Source organism: Vulpes lagopus, chromosome 1, assembly GCF_018345385.1.
Source record: "Vulpes lagopus strain Blue_001 chromosome 1, ASM1834538v1, whole genome shotgun sequence".
Lineage (NCBI taxonomy): Eukaryota > Metazoa > Chordata > Mammalia > Carnivora > Canidae > Vulpes > Vulpes lagopus.
The window spans coordinates 73,411,767-73,434,352 of record NC_054824.1 but is presented as its reverse complement, the minus strand read 5'-3'; the positions used below and the strand labels follow the sequence as shown (position 1 = coordinate 73,434,352).

At 57.9% G+C, this 22,586-nt stretch overlaps 1 protein-coding gene across 1 annotated transcript; it reads right to left on the bottom strand.

Moving 5' to 3' along the window:
• Nucleotides 1-8,703: 8,703 nt before the first annotated feature.
• On the bottom strand, nucleotides 8,704-11,147 carry FAM43A (family with sequence similarity 43 member A). The gene has a single exon (XM_041723765.1). The coding sequence runs from the start codon at nucleotides 11,014-11,016 to the stop codon at nucleotides 9,712-9,714; it is 1,305 nt and encodes a 434-aa protein (XP_041579699.1). The 5' UTR covers nucleotides 11,017-11,147; the 3' UTR covers nucleotides 8,704-9,711.
• Nucleotides 11,148-22,586: the final 11,439 nt, after the last annotated feature.

The following is a 22,586-nucleotide window of genomic DNA, read 5'->3' as shown; positions in this document are numbered from 1 at the left end:
TCCACTGGATTATGAGCTCCATGAGCGCAAGGGCTGCTGGACGTTTCTGTCCTTGTTTCCTACCCTCATCCCCCCCATCTCAGACTCCCCCCGCCCCACCCCCACAACCAGCACAGTGCTTGGCACACAATAGGTGCATTATAAGTGCACACAGTAGATACGTTATACATGTTTCTCCTGTGATGGGGAGCACAGGAATGAATGAATGAAGACCTGTGATGGTTAAGGTCAAAATTACCCACATGATAGATTGGGGAACCATATCACTCTCACCCAACTAGGACACTTTGAGAGTGAGTGGTGGCTCTGCTCCTATTATGCGATGACCCCGGGCATAACTGGGACCATCCTGAGCAAACCAGCATCGACGGCCATCCCAGCGGCAGGCATCTTTGGATCATGGTCTCCAGGGATAAAGGGCATTCTTAAAGGAAATTGGTGATTTCTGTCAGGTTAAGGACCTTTTAAGATAAAAAATAAACAAAAAAGGAAAACTCAGAGCACAATGGAAAGGAAAGGGTGATGCGATTTGAAGCTTTTCTTGGCAGGAATGTGGGAGGATCAACATAGCTCTCTCATTGCGCTATGAGTTTTCACTGATCATTTCACACTGACGCCAACCACAACAGCTTGAGTTTACGGTACAGCTCATATTCGCCCTTGAGCACAGTCCCAGGCATACCCACAGGAACACAAACACACACACGCACACCACAGTTTCATGAGGACGAGAGGATCCTAAGTGTTCCTGTGTGTGCTCTATCTAGAGTGCTTCCAATAAAAACCCGGAACCTCCACATTTCTACAAAGCAACCTAAAGAATTGTTTAGGACTGCGTCCATTTCAGAAACGTCTGAGAGATGAATTAAATTCTGATTGCAAGGGACCCCTGGAGGGCTCAGGGGTTTGGCGCCTGCCTTTGGCCCAGGGTGTGATCCTGGAGTCCCACGTCGGGCTCCCTGCACGGAACCTGCTTCTCCCTCTGCCTGTGTCTCTGCCCCTCTCTCTCTCTTTCTATGTCTATCATGAATAAATAAATAAAATCTTAAAAAATAAATAAATAAATTATGATTGCAAGTATTTGTGGAAAGTTTTTGGGAAAGGGGTGTGTGTGCCTGAGTATAGGACCCTAGTCACGGTAGATGAGCCGGGCTGATGAACACACGCTGACAAAAGGAATCCCATTACAAAGAACAAATAAAAATCCCATCAGAGAGCACAGGCGGTGGCCACGCTCTCCTGCCACACCTGATGGAAGAGACTGGGCTGGAGACAGAGCCACAGAGTACACAGGGCTATCTGGAGCGTCAGACGGAAAGTCAGCCCATAATCTTTCCCCATAGAGCATGCCATTTAGATATCCACCTACTGTTTCCTATTCTTAATAGATTACTTCTCATTTTGCCTGTTTTCCCTCCGTCGGTCCCGGAATGTGCTTCATGGAAAATGTTCCTGCCCATGACACATTCGCGCTATGGGGGAGCCCCACTAAGGCTCACTCGTCCCCACTGTTATCTCGATCTAAATATTCCAGGAGCAGCCACTCCTTTCCTGCGCTACCCTTGACAAAGCACCTGTTCATCCAATTTTTTAGATTTTGGACCTCAAAACAATCTGACAGGAAGTTTGAATATTACTATCTCCGTTTCGCAGAAAGAACCAGCCCCCCGAAGGAGACTTGTTTGAGGTAAAGAACGACTGTCTAGGAAAACCAGGGCTGGCACCGTAGAGCCTTGTGCACGGGAATAGGCCTGCACCCTCCCCAACCACCAACCCCGTATCTGTCAGCTAGCATGGGACATTTGCTAAGACCGAGGTCAAGGAATGGAACGGTGGAGACACAGTGTAAGGCTAAGACTTCCTTTGACCTCAGCAGCGTGAACACGTCCAAACAGGTCTGGTCAGCCGTGGACTCTGGGAGCTCTCCTCTGCGGCAACGACTGCGGCAGGTACGGGAGGAAGGGCCTCCCACGGCTCAGGGCGCCTGCACATCCCTTTTGGACAAGCACTATGTGGTTTGGTCTAAGACAACCAGGAGCACCTAAGCACGTGGTGCTCTTTTTTTTTTTTTTTTAAGATTTTATTTATTTATTCGTGGAAGACGCAGAGAGAGGCAGAGACACAGGCAGAGGGAGAAGCAGGCTCCATGCAGGGAGCCCAACGTGGGACTCGATCCCGGGACCCCAGGATCACACCCTGGGCCGAAGGCAGGTGCCAAACCACTGAGCCACCCAGGGCTCCCCCATGGTGCTCTTTTAAAGAGATGAGCTCTTCCACTGGAAACCAGGTGGTGAACAGTTTTCCCTGAGAATCTAGGAATCGGGGGCCCTGGGGTGCAACGTGGCAGGCAAAGGCGAAGACAAGCTTCTCTGCAGAGGAGGCCTTGGCGGACGACAGCAGCGGTAAATAAGGAACTGCTGCTGCTGGTTTTGCAGACTGAGATGGTGCCTGGGAATCATCTGCAAGCCCTGAACTGGAACACAGAACTGAAAGCCTGCTGATGCGGACCCTGTGGCCCCACCCCCACCCCCTCCGTGAGCTCACATGACCTTGGAAACAGCACTTTTTTTTTCTTTTCTTTTTTTTTTTTTTTACTTTCTCTTTTTCTGTATGAGTTCAGCTGCAAGAGTGGAACCTTCGGGAAGATGGTTATGGTGTCAGGACATCTGTAAAGTGAGGAGAGGTACTCCCTGCACCAAAATGTTTCTTCCTGCCTCCTTCCATCATGGTGCCCCCAAACCCCTTCTTATTTGGCATTTTATATCTCAGGGGCTTTGAAGATTCAAGAGTCCTCTATTAAAATGTTAACTCCCTAGGGACGCCTGGGTGGCTCGGTGGTTGAGCAGCTGCCTTCAGCCCAGGGCGTGACCCCGGGGTCACGGAATCGAGTCCTGCATCAGGCTCCCCGCATGAAGCCTGCTTCTCCCTCTGCCTGGGTCTCTGCCTCTTTCTATGTGTCTCTCGTGAATGAATAAGTAAAATCTTTAAAAAATAAAAATAAAATGTTAATTCCCTAAAAAGGGCATTTAGGGAAGAGACATCCACTGTAGGCTGCGAAACAATAGCTTGAGACAAAATCACGGAGCTTACCCCTTGCAGAAGGGAAGGGAGCTTCTCATGCACAGTTGGCCACGGCCCCGAGGGGGGGCCCTGCTCGTCCTGCTGAGTCTCGAGGGGAAGGCAGGGTGGTGCCTTGGGAAGAGGTTGGCTGCATCCTGAGGGATCCACCTTGGGCGAGTCCTCTTATGCTCCCTTCCCTGGCCCTGACCTGGCCCTCAGATTCAGTGTCGGTCCCCATTTTGGGACCCACTGAGGCCTCCGAGCTTTGAGGTGGTGGAAGGGCTGCCTGGCCTAGCCAAGAGCACTTCCACATTAAACCCTGGATGGGGGCGGGGGGTCCAGGCCACGGTGGGTGCCCGAGACGAGCCCTGATCCCCAGAGTCCCGGGTCAGAGGTGTCTTCTATTGTGTCCCACTAGGGATGGGATGTAGGGATGCAGGAACACACCCGAACTTGACCTCTGTTCTCCTTCAATTCATGGCACTAATGCTGGAAGCCTTGCTATTACCAACCGACCAGCCCACTCCGCTCCTGAGGGGCCTGAGGCCACGGAGGGAAGTGATTGGATCAGGTTACTGCAGAGGGAGGGGCTCCAGGTCACTCCGAGGCCTGCCCCCAAGGCTCTTCCTGCGGGCTTCCTGCCGGGCAGCAGCATTCGAGCCTTCCTGTGACTCCAACCCGAGGGACTGAGGCTATAACCTTGGGGCTGACATGAGCAGGAAGGGGACCCCAACTCCATCCAGAGCCAATTCCAAATAAACCATCTTTCTTCAAAGTAGAACCAGCCCTCCCCAGGAAGGCCAGGAAAGCTCCAAGGAAACTCCTAGGAATCGAGTCTACCTCATGTAGAGGAGTCAGTTGAACCCCAATCCTCCCTCTTTTATAAATATATGTCCTCAAACCCTTGAGAGGCTCAGCCGGTTAGGCAGCCAACTCCTGATTTCAGCTCAGGTCATGATCTCAGGGTCGTGAGATTGAGCCCCACACTGGGCTCCATGCTGGGCCCAGAGCCTGCTAAGGATTCTCTGTCTCCCTCTCCCTCTCCCCTCCTCCCATCTCACACTCTGTCCATCTCTCTCTCTAGCAACAAAAAGAACAACAACAGGGACCCCTGGGTGGCTCAGCGGGTGAGCATCTGCCTTTGGCCCAGGGCATGACCCTGGGGTCTTGGGATCGAGTCCCGCGTCAGGCTCCCATGCAGGGTTTGGAACGTGCCTGCAGCCCAGGGGGTGACCCTGAAAGCCCGGGATCGGGTCCCGCATCGGGCTCCCTGCGTGGAGCCTGCTTCTCCCTCTGCCTAGGTCTCTGCCTCTCTCTGTGTCTCTCATGAATAAATAAGTAAAATCTTTAAAAAAAAGAAAAAAAAAAAAGGAACAACAGAAAACAAAGGAGCCTCGACTCCCCCATCCAGGCAATGCCCTGTTGTCCCACCGTTCCCCTGGCCAGAGCACTCCTCCCGGCCCCTCCACAGCCTTTCCCGGCGCCGGCTGCCACACGGTTCTGTGCTAAGCTTGGTGAATCAGAGATGCCTGAAGACACACGCCTGTCCTTGGCTATCCAGGCGACCAGGACAGACACGGAGGATTAATAATCATGATGCAATGGGAAGAGCTCCCCCACCCTCAAACTAGACCTGCTCTTCTAGGGTGAGATCTCGTCGGACCAGATCTCAGGGTAGAAGCGAGAGGAGCCAGGTGCCTCTGGGGGCCGCCTCCCCACCCACCCGGAGCATTCCGGCCCCAAAGACACCACCCGCCCTTTCCACCTCCAGCATCAGGCGGCCAGGACACTCATTCGCACCTGGTGGCAGGAGTGCCACGTCTACGAATGGCGTGACAGACACTATCAAGCATCCGCCATGCATGAAACATAGAGAAAGGGGGAAATCGCAGAGAAATTCAACTGCCAGTTTCTGGAATCCCAAAGCTAAAAATCTGGTTCTGGGACACCTGGGTGGCTCCGTGGTTGAGCATCTGCCTTTGGCTCAGGTCGTGATCCCCGGGTCCTAGGATCAAGTCCCACATCGGGCTCCCTGCAGGGAGCCTGCTTCTCCCTCTGCTTGTGTCTCTGCCTCTCTGTGTCTCTCATGAATAAATAAAATCTTTAAAAATAAAATAAAATTAAAATTAAAATCTGGTTCTAAGCGTTAAGAGCTGGAGAAATGTGAGAAGAGCGTGGGCTCCAGAGTGCAGCCTGGGTGACCTCGTGCAGGACACCCCCCCTCGAAGGCCCAGTTTGTTGGTCTGAGATGGGCAGCGGGGCCAGTGCGTGCCCAGGGGTTGCAGGGCTGCTGCCAGCTGGTGACTGTGTGTCTGGGGTGCTTGTCCCTTAAACTTGGGGCTTCCTTTGATGTGTAGGGTCTGAGTGAGGCTTGTGAGAAGGACGAGAAATGAAGACAGGAAGGTGTGGGAAGCCGGGCAATCGGAGAAGCCAGAGGGAAGTGGTGCGTTCCAGGAGGAAATGGGATGGGACTGAGCCGGAGAGAGGGTGTCCACGGGGCCACCCTCTGGGGGGAGGGGGGGTGAGAGACACGAGATGCCGCTGGCACCACGGAACCGACCCAGAGAGGAGGAATGGGTGTCAAGCTCCAGCCCCCCCCCACCTTTCAAGCTGGCATGGTGCTTAGTCAAGGCTGTCACATGGGGTCCCCTTGGAGCAGGTCACGGGGCGGGGGCGGGGGCTGGCCCCAGGAACGCTGTGGCCTGCGGACACAGAGCAGCAGGCCGGAGCAGGAAAGGCCTGGCTGCATAAAGGCAGGGCCAGATGTGGCCGTGGGCGCAAACACCTGGCGCCCCGAGTGCACGGTGACCTGAGCCCTGGCACCGGTGCCTCTTCCATCGCCCGCCGACGGTCCTAGGTGCCCAGGCGGCTGCGGACGACCATGTGCTCACATCGTCCCACCTCCCCATCCCCCACCCCCACGACACACAGCCAAGGATACAAAGGGCAGGGAGGACGCTCTCGCCGTCGAGGAGAGAGGCAAGGTCTCTCTGGCCGCGATGTCACTCCACATTTCACGCCGTTAGGCACGCTGTCGGCCACACAGGACTACTCGGGCTGGGGAGGAAGGTGGGTGCGTTCACTGCATCTAAAGTACCATCAGGTTACGTGAAGCAGAAACATGAGTCTCTCCTTCAAGAAGGAAAAGCCAGATGTGATGAGGAAACGAGACCCCAGGCGCTCCCCGGAAGGTGAGCATCATCTAAGTTCCTGACACACCACTCTTTCCCCTACGAGTGTCAGGAGCAAATTAGTGTTCAGGTTTTTTTTGTTTTTGTTTTTGTTTTTGTTTTTTCATTCAAACTTCTCTTCTTACACTAGTGATATCATCCCTGGAAGACTGAGATGTAAGAAGAGGTGAATCACGTATCACCTTCGCATCTCTTCTAGGGTTACATCAGCCGGAGGGCTCTGGGGTGCAGTGGGGCTAAACGCCAAAAAGTCGAGGGAAGGGGACGGAGCCAGGAGTCAGGGAGGGAACCGGTTCTTTTGCATTCTGCTTATTTTCTTCTTCCTCCTTCCTCGACCTTCCCTGTTTATAAATCAGATAACTGGGAAAATCAGACTCTGGAGAGACAGTTGCCCTATATTTATTGATGGTGTTGGTTTAAATGTCATTTGTCCGAACTTTCCGACCAATCGCCATGTGCCGCCATCAGTCACACGTAGAAGCCAACCTCGGCATCGTCACTAGACCATTAATTGGTTAAGAACGAGGACGCATAGGGGCACCCGATATCAGATCAGGTCAGGATCTCAGGGTCCTGTGATCAAGCCCGGGGGCGGCAGGCTCTACACTCGGTGGGGAGTCTGCTTGGCTCTCCCTCTCCCTCTACCCCTCCCGCACTCCCAAAGTCTCACTAAAAAAAAAAAAATTCTTAAAAAAAAAGAACAGGGGATCCCTAGGTGGCTCAGCGATTTAGCGCCTGCCTTCGGCCTAGGGCGTGACCCTGGAGCCCCGGGATCGAGTCCCGTGTCGGGCTCCCTGCGTGGAGCCTGCTTCTCCCTCTGCCTGTGTCTCTGCCTCTCTCTCTCTCTCTCTCTCTCTCTCTGTATCTTTCATGAATAAATAAATAAAATCTTTTTTAAAAAATAAAATAAAAAAATAAAAAAAGAACAAAGACAAGTCGACCCTGCCCCCCCACCAACAATTCACCCTATGATCTTCACCCTCTTTGATGTTCTCACCAGTTTCAAAGAGCAGAGGAACTTGGCAATGGGTGAAAATAACTTGAAATGTGAAATCCAGTCATGCAAGATAGTGACGGGCCACACAGCTGCCTGCCGGTCAGGTGAGAGTTGCGGGGAAGGCCCACGGGATCTTACTCCCCTGACCTCTCTCTACCTGGGGTTTTCAGTTGCACGCAGTGATGTGTATCTGGGGTATTTGGGGAGAAGGATCGGGACTTGTGACCAAACCAGACAGAACAGATTCCAAGGCCTGGGCCTTGTCCTAACGCCCTTACGAAGTGATTCTGAGTATCTTAGAGTTATTTCCCACCCACCCGCCAACCCTTTGCTTTTTGTTTTTAGATTAATCTTATGCTTAAACCGCTCCTGTTAATTAGGAAGAAAACCTTTCGCCCTCCCTTCCTCCTTGGTTGCAACGGATTCCAGGCTCCTGGGGACTGGGCCTCACTGCCCCAAACATAATCGCGGTGAAAACAAAGCAGAGCGGCCTCCGGACGGCAGGGAAGACCAGGAGTGGGACTCATTTCTGCAACAGGAAACGGAGCCCAAAGGGGCAAAGGGAACAAATAGTTGGAGGCAGGCAGCCTTGGCAGCGCCACAGGACAGCTCGCAGCTGACCGGGCAGAGCTGAACCAGGGACATCTGTTTGGAGTTTACAACAGAAACAAGCTACAGAAAGCCCGAAAACCCGAGACAAACACACACTCACACACACAGACCAGGCTCGAGCAGGTCTTGTGGGCCTTGACCTCCGCGCGGTGCCCCGCTGGGTCACGCTGTGTTGTCGAAGGGAAGGAAACAGGTCCTTCCGCCGCCTCCCCGCCCGGCCCCACCTGCCCATGACTCACTCCCCTCCCCGAGCAGGACCCAGCAGCCTTCCTCCCCCCGACTCTCCTCCCAGGGCGCGCAGAGACGGCCCCGCAGCCCACAGAGCCCCCCGGACACTTTCTTCGGGTCCCCCGTTGATCTGTAAAGCCCCTTGAGCAGTTGTGAAGGAAAAGGCGAACCCCAGAAGGTGCCAAACCTCAGAATACCTCAAAGGTCACTGCTCCCTAAATAACCTCACGAGTCGGGACTGAGGACCAGCACTCGCCCTGCGTCTCCAAGAATTAACTCGAAAGCCCAACCCCCCCCCCAACACACACACACACACACACACACACACACACACACACACGCACACGGTATTTACTACGGGAGGGTGCAGTCAAGGGGAGGAGAGGCCCGGGAGGGTGCAGTCAAGGGGAGGAGAGGCCCGGCCCGGCCACAGCGGGCACCACGGACACACCACGGCCGCACAGGATGATGCAAACGGGCCCCCCTCTGGAATCACGTCCAAGCACTGCAAAGGCCAGACCCTGTCCGACCCTGGGCAGGCCTGGGGGGTGGGGGGCAGGCCCCCTTCCAGCCCCAGCCCCAGCGATTTCAGCAGCACTTCCAGACGCTCACCTGTGCTGTGACATCGTCCTCTTTATTCTCTCCCCACGGCCCCCTGTGCAAACAGAACCAGAGCGGTGCCACTCTTAAAAAATAACGAGATGTTTTATACACATTTCTGTATATACAACTGAACAACATCTTACATGTCCCTTTTGCACAGCAAAAGATATAAACATTTAGCTCTCAGAACAGTTATGTACAAAAAAAGTCGAAAATACTTCACAACAGTGCAAAATATTTTACACAGGATCATAGAGGGACGTCCTTTGAGCAGGAGGAAAGTGTGTCTTTAAACGAAAAACTTTTTTTTTTTTTTTTAGATATTAGATGTCTTTCGCTGTAAACAAATTGCAACTTTCTTCCATCTCTCCACCGCCGCCCCCACCCCCTAACAGTTATTTGAGGAATTTGGCAGAACGTCAAGGGTCTGAGTCTAAGGTAAACAACCCAGGCTCTTGCCGAAGAGACTGAAAAGACTGGGGGCAGCGAGGTGGCATTGCAGCCTCAAAGTCCTCCGGGGAGCCAAAAAGAAAATGTGTTTTAAGGACAGCGCTAGGCCTCCCCCCCCACAAGGCCTCGCCCCCCCTGTTGTCAGTCGGTGGGGTCAGGGGAGGGACTAATGCCTCCTGCTCAGGCAAACAGGAAACCAGAGGGCCTGCAGCTGATGGGGGGGCTGCAGCCGGTAACGGGGGTCTGCAGTTGGGGGGGGTTGCAGCTGGTGGGGGGCTGCAGCTGGTAGGCCCGCAGCTAGTGGGCCTGCAGCGGGTGGGGGCTGCAGCTAGTGGGCCTGCAGCCGGTGGGGCTCGCCAAGCAGGCCCGGGCATCCCCCAGCCCCCGCTTCCCCAAGTCCCTGCGGGTCGGCCCGCACATCTCCGAGTCACCCCGAGCCCCGGTCCCGACCCCAAACCGTGCAGAGCAGGAGGGCGGCGCCTCTGGGCCTCGACCCTCCGACCGACCGTCTCTCTGCCACGGGGTGCGGGCGGGGGCGGGGGCAGGCTGGTCCCCGCGGGGCGCCAGGTCTCAGCCCGAGCGGGGCTCCTTGGGGCCGGGCTCCTCGGGGCCGGCGGCAGGGTCCCCGCCCTCGGTGCAGCTCTCGGTGCAGCCCCCGGTGCAGCCGTCGGTGCAGCCCCCGGTGCAGCCGTCGGTGCAGCCCCCGGTGCAGCCCTCGGTGGAGCCCGCGCTGTCGCCCGACAGCAGGCGCGTGACCCGCAGGTCGGCCCGCAGGCTGCGCACGTCGTTGCCGAAGCTGAGCGCTCCCAGGCCGCGGATGAGCTGGGACAGCGCGGCCCGCCCGTCGGAGGAGGCGCCCGGCGGCACAGGCCCCGCCGAGCCCCCGCCGCGCTCCCGCGGGCCCAGCAGGTCCCCGCAGCCCAGGTGCAAGGCGGCCGCCAGCGCGCGGCGGGCCTCGGCCTCGTCCTCGTCCTGCCCCCCGGCGCCGTCCTCGCCGTCCTCCTCCTCCAGGCAGCCCTCCTCGTCCTCGTCCTCGTCCTCGTCCTCGTCCTCCTGCTCCTCGCCCTCCTCCTCCTCCTGCAGCCTCTGCTCCTGCTGCTCGCCCAGCGGGTCCTCGGTGATGGGGCCCAGCTTGGGCGCGCTGCGGCTGCGCTCGGCGGGCGGCTTGTAGCAGCAGGGCCCGTGCAGCAGCAGCTTGCGCAGCGGCACGAGCGGCACCGAGTGCGCGCCCACGAGCTCCTGCTGCTGGTGCCGCGCGTCGTCCCGCCGCTTGAGCCGCTTGAACTCCGCCAGCGCGCTGGCCGACGTCTGGTAGAGCAGCAGCGCCAGGGCCTGCGCCTTCTCGGGCCTGGACACGAGCACCGCGTGGCAGCGCAGCATCACCGCCTTGTGCTTGAGCTCGTGCCGGTACACCCAGGCGAACACCTTGGGCAGCCGCGCGTCCGCCGCGCAGTAGGTGACGCGGTGCAGCAGGTACAGGTGGCCCGGGCGGCGCGGCGCGCGCTCCTCGGCGTGCACCATGCGGATGCCCTGCGCGCTCACCGTCAGCTTCATCCTGGTGCCCTGGCGGCCCGCCTCGCTCTTGCTCCAGATCTTGCCCACCGCCAGGTCGGTGCAGCCGTCGCCGCGCGCCTGGATGGTGGTGGCGTTGCCCAGGTAGAGCACACTGTAGGTGGGGTCCTCGCTGGAGATGCGCAGCTTCTTGCGCTTGGAGCGGAACATGCCGCCCACCCGGCTCAGCGCGCCCTCGGGACACGCCCGCGCCAGCGAGCCGAGCGCCGGGTAGTGCAGGCGCAGCGCGTAGCCCTTGGGCTTGGCCGCCTGCCGCGGCGCCTCGGGGAGCAGCTCGAACTTGTGCCTCCTCCAGGGCAGCATCTCCAGGGCAGGGCCGCGGGGCCGCCTAGCGCGGGGAGGCCGCCGGGGCCCGCGCCCGCGCCCGCGCCCCAGCCCGCACCCGCACCCGCGCCCCCGCCCGCGCCCCAGCCCGCGCCCCAGCCCGCGCCCGCCCCGCCCCGCCGCACACCCCGCGCCTCGGCGGCCCCGCGCGCGGCCCGAGCGGCTCCCGGGGCTCAGACGCGGGCCGCGGGGCGCGCGGGGGGCGCATGCCGGGCTCGCTCCGGGTCCCCGCGGCGCCGCAGCCTCGCCGCTGCCAGCGCCCGCGCTCCCTACTTATAGGCCCGGCGCGAACCATTCGCCGCGGGCCGCGGGGGGGCGCCCGGGCGCGGGCCCCGCTCCCTTAAAGGGCCCGCGCTGCGCCCCCGCCGGCGGCCGCTCGCCCCGGGGCCCGTCTGCGCGCACAGCGCGGCGGGGGCGGGGGGCGGGGGCGCGCAAGGTCGCGGAGGGGCTGACCCGGCGCCCTCACGGCATCCTCCGAGGGGACCCCCGGACGGGACCGGGGCGGGGGGGTGCGTGGGACACAGCGGCGCCGCGCCCCGCCCAGCAGCAGGTGCCCGGCCGCACCCGAGCACCCCAGCCCCGGCCCAGGACCAGCGGCGACGAGCCATCCCCGCTGCGGTGACTGGACACTCACCGTCATGACATCGCGGACGCGGCTTGGGCTGAGATGCCCCGGAAAAGCCCAGAGGAGGGACCCCCGGGGGCGCAGCGGTGGAGCACCTGCCCGTGGAGCACCTGCGTGCAGCCGGGATGCCTGCAGGGAGCCTGCTTCTCCCCCCCCCCCCCCCTGTGTGTGTCTCGTGAATAAATAAATAAAATCTTAAAAAAAAAAAAAAAAAAAAGAGAAAAGAAAAAAAATCCAGGGCATCCCTGGGTGGCTCAGTGGTTTGGCACCTGCCTTTGGCTCAGGGTGTGATCTGGAGACCCAGGATCCAGTCCCACGTCGGGCTCCTGGCATGGAGCCTGCTTCTCCTTCCTCCTGTGTCTCTGCCTCTCTCTCTGTGTCTAAAATAAATAAATTAAATAAATAAATAAATAAATAAATAAAAATATAAATAAATAAATCTTTAAAAAAAAAACCCAAATGACTTTTTATTTCGGTGTCTCGTTCCGTGCTCAGCCACCCTCCACTACGAATGACAATCGCACCATTACACTTTTCTCCTGGGCTGACTGAGCAGCACAGCTTTAACCCTCTGACCAGCTTGACCCTTGTCTGGTGGTAACTCACGTCTGGGCCCCCAAAGCAACCTGCTTGCCTCCATGCTCTGCTCAAAGCAAAACAAAACAAAACAAAAACAAAAACTTCAAGCTGGGATGTGTGCTAAATGTCCAGATGATCCTACATCTGTGGAGCCCCCAACCCCACAGGCCCAATCCACTGGGGATCCTGGATATCTCTGGCTTCCATGCCCAAACCACTGATTTCACAACCGCTTAGCCCCACCTGGAAAGTCTCTGAAGCCCCACCTTTGCTGACGGTTAACCTTTCTTTGAATCCTAACGCGATTTTCCCAGTGGTGCTGAGTTTCAATGTGACTTTTCTGAATGCTTTTCAGTGCCAGGACCTGAGCGAGGAGCAGACCCAGTTCCTATCTCCAAGTGGCTCTCAGTCCAATGAAGGGTGTAAGCCGCTCCCAGCTCTGGCCTTGCACTGATTCCACTGAAACTCTGAGGAGCCCTGTATCCTCCGGTGCCTGCCACAAACAGGCACCACTTGATTGTTGAACCAGTGACTGGGACGCGCGTGTGAATGAGAGGACAGAGCAGGCTACGTGCCTGGAGAAAGACCCCAGGAACTATGAAAAGCTGGAAGGGAAGGTTGCTTGTGAGTAGGAAAACCAGAAAAGGCTCCACACAAGGTGATGTTTAAAGAAAATGAGCAGGATTTCTCCAAGCGGGGAAGAACCAAAGGGCTTTCTGGATACAGAGGACAGCAAAATCATAGAACGGAAACATGCACGTGTGCAGATTAGGACGGAGTTTATGGATTATAACGATAAAAGTGCAAAGTTTCCCGATGGTGCTTTTCAGGCCCTTCTAGTCTCCGAGAGAAGGAACGGCCTTTTCATGCTGACTCTCGCCTCAGGGTGTCATTAGACCAGAGCTCCGAGGCCTTACTCGCCAGCTGCACAAATGGGCTAAGGGAGGGACTCCAAGGCTAACGGGGGGAGACCAGGGATCTCGGGCCTGGCGCCGCAATGAGCCAGCTAGGACTATAATAAGCCGTTTAAGCCAAGGTTAGTTCCTCTTCTGCTCCCATTTCTGGAACATCTTGCAGCGGCAATTGGGTAGACTGTACGTGCTCCAAATAGAAAAATCTGGTAAAAACCAAATTAACCTTAGCGGGTCCATAATCGCAAAGTCTCGCCTCTACGATAGTGGATATCACGCTCGAGCAGGTCACCATTCCCTACGTGGAGCTCCCAGGGTCCCAGGGTCAGAAGAGTGTGGGGAGGACAAGGAGGCGGGTGCTGGGCGCCAGGGTGCCCTCGGCAGCACCTGGCAGCAGGGAGGAGCCCCCCGCGGGCCAGGGGCTCTGGATGTGGAGGCCCGCGGAGCTGCTCCCGCAGCCTGGGCTCTCCCACATCGGGAGTACCTGGGCCGGCCCTGGGACCCGCCCCACCTTGTCACACGGCGGAGGCTGGGTGTCTGCAGCTGGGAGACCTGGCCGCACCACGGACCTGACACGCGGCGGGTCCAGAACAGAACAGAGCGACGCAGGGCGGGCAGGCGTCGGGCAGCCGCAGAGCGCTTTCCCTGTGGCGCGGCCCCATCTACCGGTGCCCAGCAGAAGTGCCAGCGGGCGGCCCGACTCGCCCAGAACCGGCTGCTTGAGTCACACACAGCCGGTTGCGGCTGGCAAGAAACCTGGCCTCTGACTTGACATCTGAGAATCCGCCTCTGAGCTTTCAGGCCGGCTCCCTCCCACCCCATTTCTTGCATAATGATCCTCCCTCTCGCCGCCTCCCCATCACCCGCCGAATGCCCTGGGCCTTAGAGACAACAAATGACTAATCTGGGATCCTCAAAGTCATTCAATAAACATTTGTTGAGAGTCTAGGTGGATGCGATGCAGTTGCTAGGCAGACAGGTCTTTGCCCTCATGGGACTTATGTCCTACAGGGAGGGATGCAGATAATAAAGCAAACAAATAATAAAATATCAAATACTGATGTCTCAACACATGCAAAAAAAAAAAAAAAAAAAAAAAAGGCAGTGCCAGGAGCAGAAGGTGGTTGCTTTAGACCGACTGCATGGCTGGGGAAGGTATCTCTGGGCAGAGACCTCAATGACACGGAGCTGGTCGCGCAGGAGCATTCTAGCCTGTGCTGACCAGCAACGAGGTCACAAGCCACGTGTGACTACTGAGCGCTCGGAATGTGGTTGGTCCAAACCGAGATGTCATGCAGCTGTGAAATACATACTGGATTCCGAAGACTTAGGAAAAAAAGGATGGGGACACCCGGGTGGCTCAGCGGTTGAGCACCTGCCTTGGGCCCAGAGCGTGATCCCAGAGTCCTGGGATCGAGTCCCGTGCCGGGCTCCCTGCATGGAGCCTGCTTCTCCCTCTGCCTGGGTCTCTGCCTCTCTCTGTGTGTCTCTCATGAGTAAACAAATAAAATCCTTAAAAAAAAAAAGACAATATCTCAATCGTTTCATAATAATTATATAGTGAATGAATGATAAGATTTTGGCTGTGTTGAGTTAAATACAAAATAGCATTAAAATTAACTTAACCTGTTTCCTTTTACCTCTTTAATGTGGGTACTAGCACACTCACAACTATATATCTGGAGACCTCAGAAACACGATGCTAAAGTGGAAGCCAGATGTAGGAGGTCACACAGCGTAGGAGTCCCTTTATACGAACCGCAGGGAATCGGTGAATCCACAATGACAGCGCAAACCAGGGGCTGGAGATGGGGAGGACTGGGGAGCCGCCCCGTAGTGGACTAGCCAACGGGCTTCCTTCGGGAGTGATGCAAACGTTCTGGAGCTCCAGAAAGCTGCTGGTGGCACGGCATTCTGGATCGCTTAGTTGTTGACCTTCACATGGTCGTTTGTGTGGTCTATGCATCCCACCTTGACTTTTGTTTGAAAAGTGGAAGAAGGAGGCAGAGAGCGTCAGAGTAATGTGGTACCGAGAAGGACCCAACCCCCCCCCCTTGCCTACTTCGACGATGGAAGGAGGGGCCAGAAGCCAAAGAAAGCAGGCAGCCTCTGGAACCTGCAGAAGGACAAATTCTCCCCGGAGGTTCCCCAAAGGAGACCCTGGGGTGCCTCGATTCCAGCCCGGGGAGTCCAGGAGGACGTCGAGCCCGCGGAATCCTAAGCTCCCGCTGACTTGTGCCGCGTCGATGGTGGTTGGCGCAGCAGCGCTAGGCCTCCCAGCGCCACGCTCCAGCTCCAGACCGGCCGCTCCCCCGCAGAGCCAGGCGCAGGGCCTAGCGCCCCTTCCAGAAAACCACGGCGGGCGGAGCGGCGTTGGCATGTGCCAACCCCAGCTCCCCCGCTGCCTCAGCCGCGTCCACACCTTCTCCCCCCGCTTGCCTCCGGGCACCCCGGGCGCCTGGGCGGCTCGGCCGGTGGAGCAGCCGGCTCTGGGTTCCAGCTCTGGCTGTGATCTCAGGGCTGTGAGCCGGGAGCTCGTGCGGGGCTCCGTGACTGGCACCGGGTCTGCGGAAGATTCTTTCCCCTTCCTCCCTCTCTCCTGATCCTCAATCCCCTCTCAGGTAGGTGGTAGATAGGTGGGTAGGTAGATACGTGATAGATAGATTGATAGATGATAGATGATACATACATAGATGATAGATAAATCTTTTTTTAAGTCCCTCTTCCTTTGAACCTGTCCCTCTCAAAGCCCCCCCCCCCCACACACACACACACACACACGCTTCTAACAGGAATGACCTCCTCCTGCCGCCTCCCCACTCATCTTTATAAAGCCAGCTCAGGACCACGTCACCCAGAGGCTCAGGCCTCCCTGACCTCTGGAACTTTTCTGGGGGGAGCTCCTTGCATCTCTGCCTCGGCACTTGCTTCATTGTAAAGTCATTGTCTTTAACTCTGCCTCCCTCGGGGGCCTGTGAGCTCCTGGAAGGCCCCCCCCCCCCCCCCCCCCGCGTACCCTCGGCCCCCAGCACGGTGCCTGCCATCAGGTCAGTACATAATAAACACCGAAGCGTGGACAAACACCACCCTGTGTTTATTTTCACTGCAACTGGACCATCATAAGCACAGGCTGTCAGAGCTAGAAGGGCCCTGCAGGACGATCTTTTATTTATTTATTTATTTATTTATTTATTTATTTATTTATTTAGATTTTATTTATCTGTTTATTTGAGAGAGAGAGAGAAGGGGAGGGCGAGGGACAAGCAGACTCTGCACTGAGAGTGGAGCCTGACGCCAGGCTCGATCCCCCGACCCTGAGATGGGGACCTGAGCCGAAATCAAGGGTCAGACACTTGACTGCCTGAGCCACCCAGGCACCCCCTTCCAGGGCAATCTGGTCACCCTCCTCTCCTGGCTTACAGATGAGGAGACTGAGGCCCCAAGAGTCACACACACGGCTATATAGCTATTTAGCGGTCAAGCTGAGATTGGGACCCGCGTGGCCTGAATCTCAGTTCAGGGCTCTTCCGTCAGCTAAACATAAAGCAGGGACCTTGAATACACAGAACCGCAGGGCACATGTTCCGCTCCCGCCCCCCCGTGTGAAGGGCCGCGTCCTGGGGGCTCACGGCTTTGACTGGGTGGGCCCAGCCCTCACCAACCAAGCACTTCTCCCCAGGGCCTCACTAAGCCACCACTCCCTGGGACCCTTAACGGAAAGTCCCCTTGGTCCCAGCTGTCACTGCCACCGAAGAGGTTAGTTAGAGGCAAGCATGACTGTCCCGGGATTTACACAGTGAGACTGCGGTGTTTCCAGCGGTCAAGGTCACGCCCGGGCCTGGGAGTCTGGTGGCCCCCTGGGCTCCTCTGCTCTGCCGGGTCCCCCTTACTCCCCCCAGGGTTTCGCTTCAAGAACAATGAGAGTTGGAGCAGTTCATGTTTTATAGAAAACAGCATAAAGAGAGAAAAAAAAGAAAAATTAGCATAAAGAAGAATCAATGAAATTAAACGCATATGGTAAAGGCTTGGAGCTTTTCCCATCGAGGAAGGATGTTATGCAACCTGTTCTCATCTGTCTCTCGTTTTGAAACTTTTCTGTGGGCATGGGGGCCTGGCCCATCCTCGGCGAGCAAAGCGGCAGCCGTGCGGCACGGCATCGGGGCGCTGGGAGATGCACACGGCCTCGCCCTTCCGGAGTTGCGAGCCAGCGCCCAGCGGTCCCACGGAGCCTGGGGAGGTGCCCCCGTGTGCTGCCGGCGAGCGCAGCGGTGCAAGGCAGCGAGGCCCTAGCTAACGTCCGCCGAGCTGGACACGAAGCCCGGGCGTCTCCGGGGGAAGAGTAACGTCAGCTCAGCCGCCTGGTCAGGCCGGGGCGCGCCAGCCCACGGAGCCGCTTGCTCGCCAACACGGTGTCCCGGGCCTTGGCTCCCTCCCCAGGCTTCCTCCCCGTGAGGTTCCCCTCCCTCACAGGGGAAAGGCCCGAGGCTCTGCGGAGCCCTGAAGCTGCCCGGGGTCACCTGAGCCTGGAGCCCTGAAGCTGCCCGGGGTCACCCGAGCCTGCACCGTCCCGTCCGTGCCGTCGGGTTGGGGCCTGACCCAGAGGGCCCCGAACACAGCAGCGGGAGGGGCCTCCCAAGCCGTGCTGGGGCGCTGGGCTCGGCCGCCCCCACTGGGGGGGCCCGCACGCTGCCCCCGCCGGGGCCTGGCCTCTGCGTGTGCCACAATGCAGGGCCCCGTCAGCCTCCTGGGGCCGCGGAAACAGGCGGCTCGAAACGACAGAAACGTCTTCTCTCCGGATTCTGGAGGCCGCAGGCGAGAAGCGCCCTCCCTGCCTCCGAGCTTCGGGCTCTGGCTGGCACCTTGGGCCACACTGTCCGCCTGTCCCCTGGTGTCCGCCCCCGCCCCACTGCTGGTCTCTGAGTGTCCACACGTGTGTCTTCTTACAAAAAACACGTGTCCTTGCGTCAGGACCCACCCTGACTCAGCGCGGCCCCACTTTCGCTTGATGACGCCTGTAAAGAACCTGCTTCCAAGTAAGGCCACATCTGCAGGTATCTGGGGTTGTAGAGTATGATCTTCCCCCCCCCCCCCCCGAGAAACACCACGCAAGTCAGAAGAGAGGCCATGAGAGGAAATTGCAAGACCGAGGGAGGAACGACAAACAGGTCCTGCGGCCCGTGTTGGCCGCGACGCCGCTCCTTTCACCGACCCCTTGCCCCATGCCTGCCGCCCCAACAACATCCGGGCAGAAGGGCAGAGCCACGGAAACCAGCCCAAAGAAGCGAGCGCTAGAGCCCTGCAGGAGAAGCTGGCCCCCGGCCACCAGAGGCGGTGACCAGATTGGCCAGGCCCCCGGAGTCGGCTTCGGAACAAACGCCGAGCACCTGGGCCCGTCCACATGCGACGCAGCACCCCTAACTAGCGGCAACGGGCCTTGCTGGCCGGTGGGTCGCCGTGCGCCCAGCCTTCCCACGACTTGCGGGCAGGGCGTAGTCTTCTCCCCAGGCTGCGTGGCGAGGCCCCTGCCCTGCTGCCGCCATCACTGTCGCCCCGTTCGTTCAAACACAGGGACGACACAGAGCAGGGTGGAGAGGAGGGAGCCTCTCGGGGTAAGCCGACCGTTAAGCCCCTCGGAGGTCATCCACCCCAGCCCTGCCTTAGGACGTCCTGACACTTGGTTGTGTAGCCTTCGCTTGAATGCCCCCTGGTGGCGGGGAGCTCACTACCTTAAAAAGCTGTCCCCTCCGCCTTTGAACCGCTCTCATTGTAAGGAGGCTCAAACAAACTGAAACCAAAATTGCAACTCTGTGGTTCCTGCCAAGCTCTCGTTCCGCTTGCCTGTGTGTGTTCGGAGCCTTCTTCTCCCCCTTCCCTGGAACAGTCCTTTGCGTGAATAGAAACGGCCCCCACGGACCCTTGGAATCCCCCCCCCCCTGAAGCTAGTCATCCTTCCTTCACCTTTTTCTCGTTCCCTCACCACCCAGGTGGACGTGCTGACACTTGTTAGTGTATTTATTGGAGTGATTTAGGGAAGTGGCCAGAAGGCCGTCCCGGCAGAGTGGGGTCTAACTGAGGGCGTGGTTCACGGCTCCACCACTTGACCTGAGCTATTTCACCTTGGCAGAGTCCCTCTGCAGGCCGACAACCACTGAAATGTAAACTCATGGAGGCAGGGGGGTTGTCCAACGCCGAACCCCTGGATCCAAGCGATGAATGAGTGAGTGAATGAATATATGAATGGGAATAACCTGGCACTCCCTACCTGCAGATTCCAGACTTGGTCATTATCAATTCTACTTCTATGCTGCTCTACTTTGCTTCACCTTATTGGGCATCAATTTCTACAACCGGAAGTTCAGAAAAACGGGCACGCGGGTGGCTCTGTCGGCCAACTGTTAGGTCCTTGATTTCGGCTCAGGTCATGATCTCAGGGTTGCGCATTGAGCCCCAGGTTGGGCTCCACCCTTAGCAGAGTCGGCTTGTCCATCTCCCTCTGCTCCTTCCCGTCTCTGTGCCCTCAAACATAAAATTAAAAAAAACAAAAACAAAAACCTGTGGGGCACCAGGATGGCTCAGCGGTTGAGCATCTGCCTTGGGCTCAGGGCATGACCCCAGGGTCCCGGGATCGGGCTCACTGCATGGAGCCTGCTTCTCCCTCTGCCAGTGTCTTCCCGCCTTTATCACCAAAACAAAAGGTCTTTTACGCTTCCCACTGCACAGAGTGACTCGCACAAGCAGACAATCAGTACTTGAGTGATCAAAGCCACAAAGGGCCGCTAAGGTATGGCTCGTGAGAAGTGACCCCTCTGCAACAGGGACCCCTGGAGGGCGGCCTGCTCACGGTGGGAGGAGCGCGGAGGCTGCCTGGCCGGAGCCTCCCGCCAGCTGCCTTCCCCTCCATCCAGAACGAGGTGCCGCAGGGATGGGGAGGCAGGGGCGGGGCTGCAAGCTCGGCGTGGGACACAGTTTCTGCCACCGATGTGCGTTCTGGCCAAGGCGTGAAAAGAAAACCCAGAGACCCACCCAGCGCCCTCGGCCCCCAGGCAGAAGTGGAGCCGGGGCAGGGCCCGCCACCCCCCACGGGGATGGTTCTCCATCCACCTGCAGGCTGCGCGGGAGCCCTGGGAGCAGCCTCGAGGTGGGCGCTCAGGGAGACCTGGCTTCCGGAGAAACGCCCAGGGAGGCAGTTAGGGGATCCCAGCGAGGGCCGTACACTTCGACCGACCAGAGGGGTTTGGCTGGGCGTGTGGGTCCCCAGACAGTGCGGGCAGATCGGCTTCCCCCATCGCATGGCAGGAGCCGTCACAAGGCAGGAGCCGTGGCAGCCAGCGCGGGGGCGCCCTCCCCACTCCATGTGGTTCCACTCAGTCTGGATCCCATAATCTTAGGCCATCAGCACCCTCAGTCGTCTTTCGTCCTCAATAAGCGAGTCCCAGGACCCCACAGCACAGGGCAACGATGCATGTGGGTTTCTGCCTGCAGCATCCAGTTATTGGGGAATCTACGCATCTGTGAAAGCTGCTACCCCATGAACTGCCAGGCAATGATCTCTCCGCAGGACAGGGATTATTATCCCATTAAACAGGTAAGAAAACTGAGGTGCAAACAGTTCTTCCTCAGCGATAGACTGGAGAAATGTCCTGAGGAAAACACTAGAATTATTCACACCTTCCTTACTCATCAGCTAAGAATAGTTGCTGCTATCGTGGTCTTACACAGTGTCTGACTCTCTACTGGTCTCGATTAAATTATCACCTTAGTTAGTCAAGATTTTTTGGAGCCCATGAGAAGAATGATGATAGAAACTCAAAGTGCGGAACACCTGGGTGGCTCGGTGGATCAGTATCTGCCTTTGGCTCAGGGCATGTTTCTGGAAACGCGGAATCAAGTCCCACGTTGGGCTCCCTGCATGGAGCCTGCTTCTCCCTCTGCCTGTGTCTCTGCCTTTGTCTTTCATGAATAAATAAAATCTTAAAAAAAAAAAAAAAAAAACCTCAAAGTGCTTGCTTTCTCTGAACCTCTGGCGAGGACAAAATCTGGGAGAGGACACGAGGGTACAATCCTGAGGTCCTGATTCAGCTCCACGAATGAGATGCCAGGCTTTTTTATACCATCTACCGCTGTTGTTAATGGAATGTGAAATCCAGAGACACCGGGTGGCTCAGTGGTTGAGCATCTGCCTTCAGCCCAGGGCGTGACCCCGGGGACCTGGGATCGAGTCCTGCGTCATGCTCCCTGTGTGGAGCCTGCTTCTCCCTGTGCCTGGGTCTCTGTGTGTCTCTTGTGAATCAATAAATAAAATAAAAGAATGTAAAAGCAATGTAATCTGACTTTATGAGTTTTTATTTTTAACCACTCAGCGTCAAGAGAATTCCAGGAACTGTCTACTTACCCTCTTCCATGGATCTTTCCCATATCTTATGTTCAAGTTTTTATTTAAGATTTTGTTTATTCAGAGAGAGAGAGAGAGAGAGAGAGAGAGAGGGGCAGAGACACAGGCAGAGGGAGAAGCAGGCTCCATGCAGGGAGCCGGACGTGGGACTCGATCCGGGCCTCCAGGATCAGGCCCTGGGCTGCAGGCCGTGCTGAACCGCTGCGCCAGCGGGCTGCCCTGTGTTCAAGTTTTTAAAAGACTCGCCGTTCCCATGTTGGGAAATGGGAGAAACCACATTCTGATTCACCCCTTCACCGAGCTGCACACGCGGACTCCCGAAGCCAGGCCGCGGCTGCACACGGCCTTGCAGCACTCCCCTGGTGGTCGCCCAAAGGCCACCCCAATTCAGTAGGTCAGCAGTGAGGGGAGCCCCGGGGGGCACAGGGATCCGGAGATGGGCGGGGAGATGGGCGGGCGGGCCCCAGCTCGCCTCGCCCCTGCTGTGCCTCCTACTGATCCTCTTGCCGACAGCATTTGCATCAGCGTCACTGGGGCCCTCCCAGACCTTCAGAATCTGCACGTTTAACGCGATTCCCGCAGACTCACAGGCCTGATTAAGTTCACAAGCGCCGGGGTTTGTTTTCTTTGCCTCTGTTAAGATGTCATCCATTCATTCAGGAGACACACCGAGGCCGAGACACAGGGAGAGGGCGAAGCGGGCTCCCCGGGGGGATGGGGAGGCGGGGCTCGATGCAGGACCCCGGGGTCACGCCCTGGGCGGGAGGCAGGCTCCGCCGCGGAGCCCCCCGGGCATCCCCAGCGCTGATCCCTGAGACGCGCACCAACCACCCCCATTCTTCCCGCCCCCCGGAATCCCGCCCTGGGCCCGCCCCCGGAGCCACGCCCCCATCCCTGCCGGGTCCCGCCCCAGTCACGCCCCGCCCATCGGGCTTGGTCCCTCCCCGCCCACGCCCCGGCCCCGCCCATCGGGCTTGGCCCCGCCCACGCCCTCCCCGGGTCCCGCCCACCGGGCTTGGCCCCTTCCCCGACCACGCCCCGG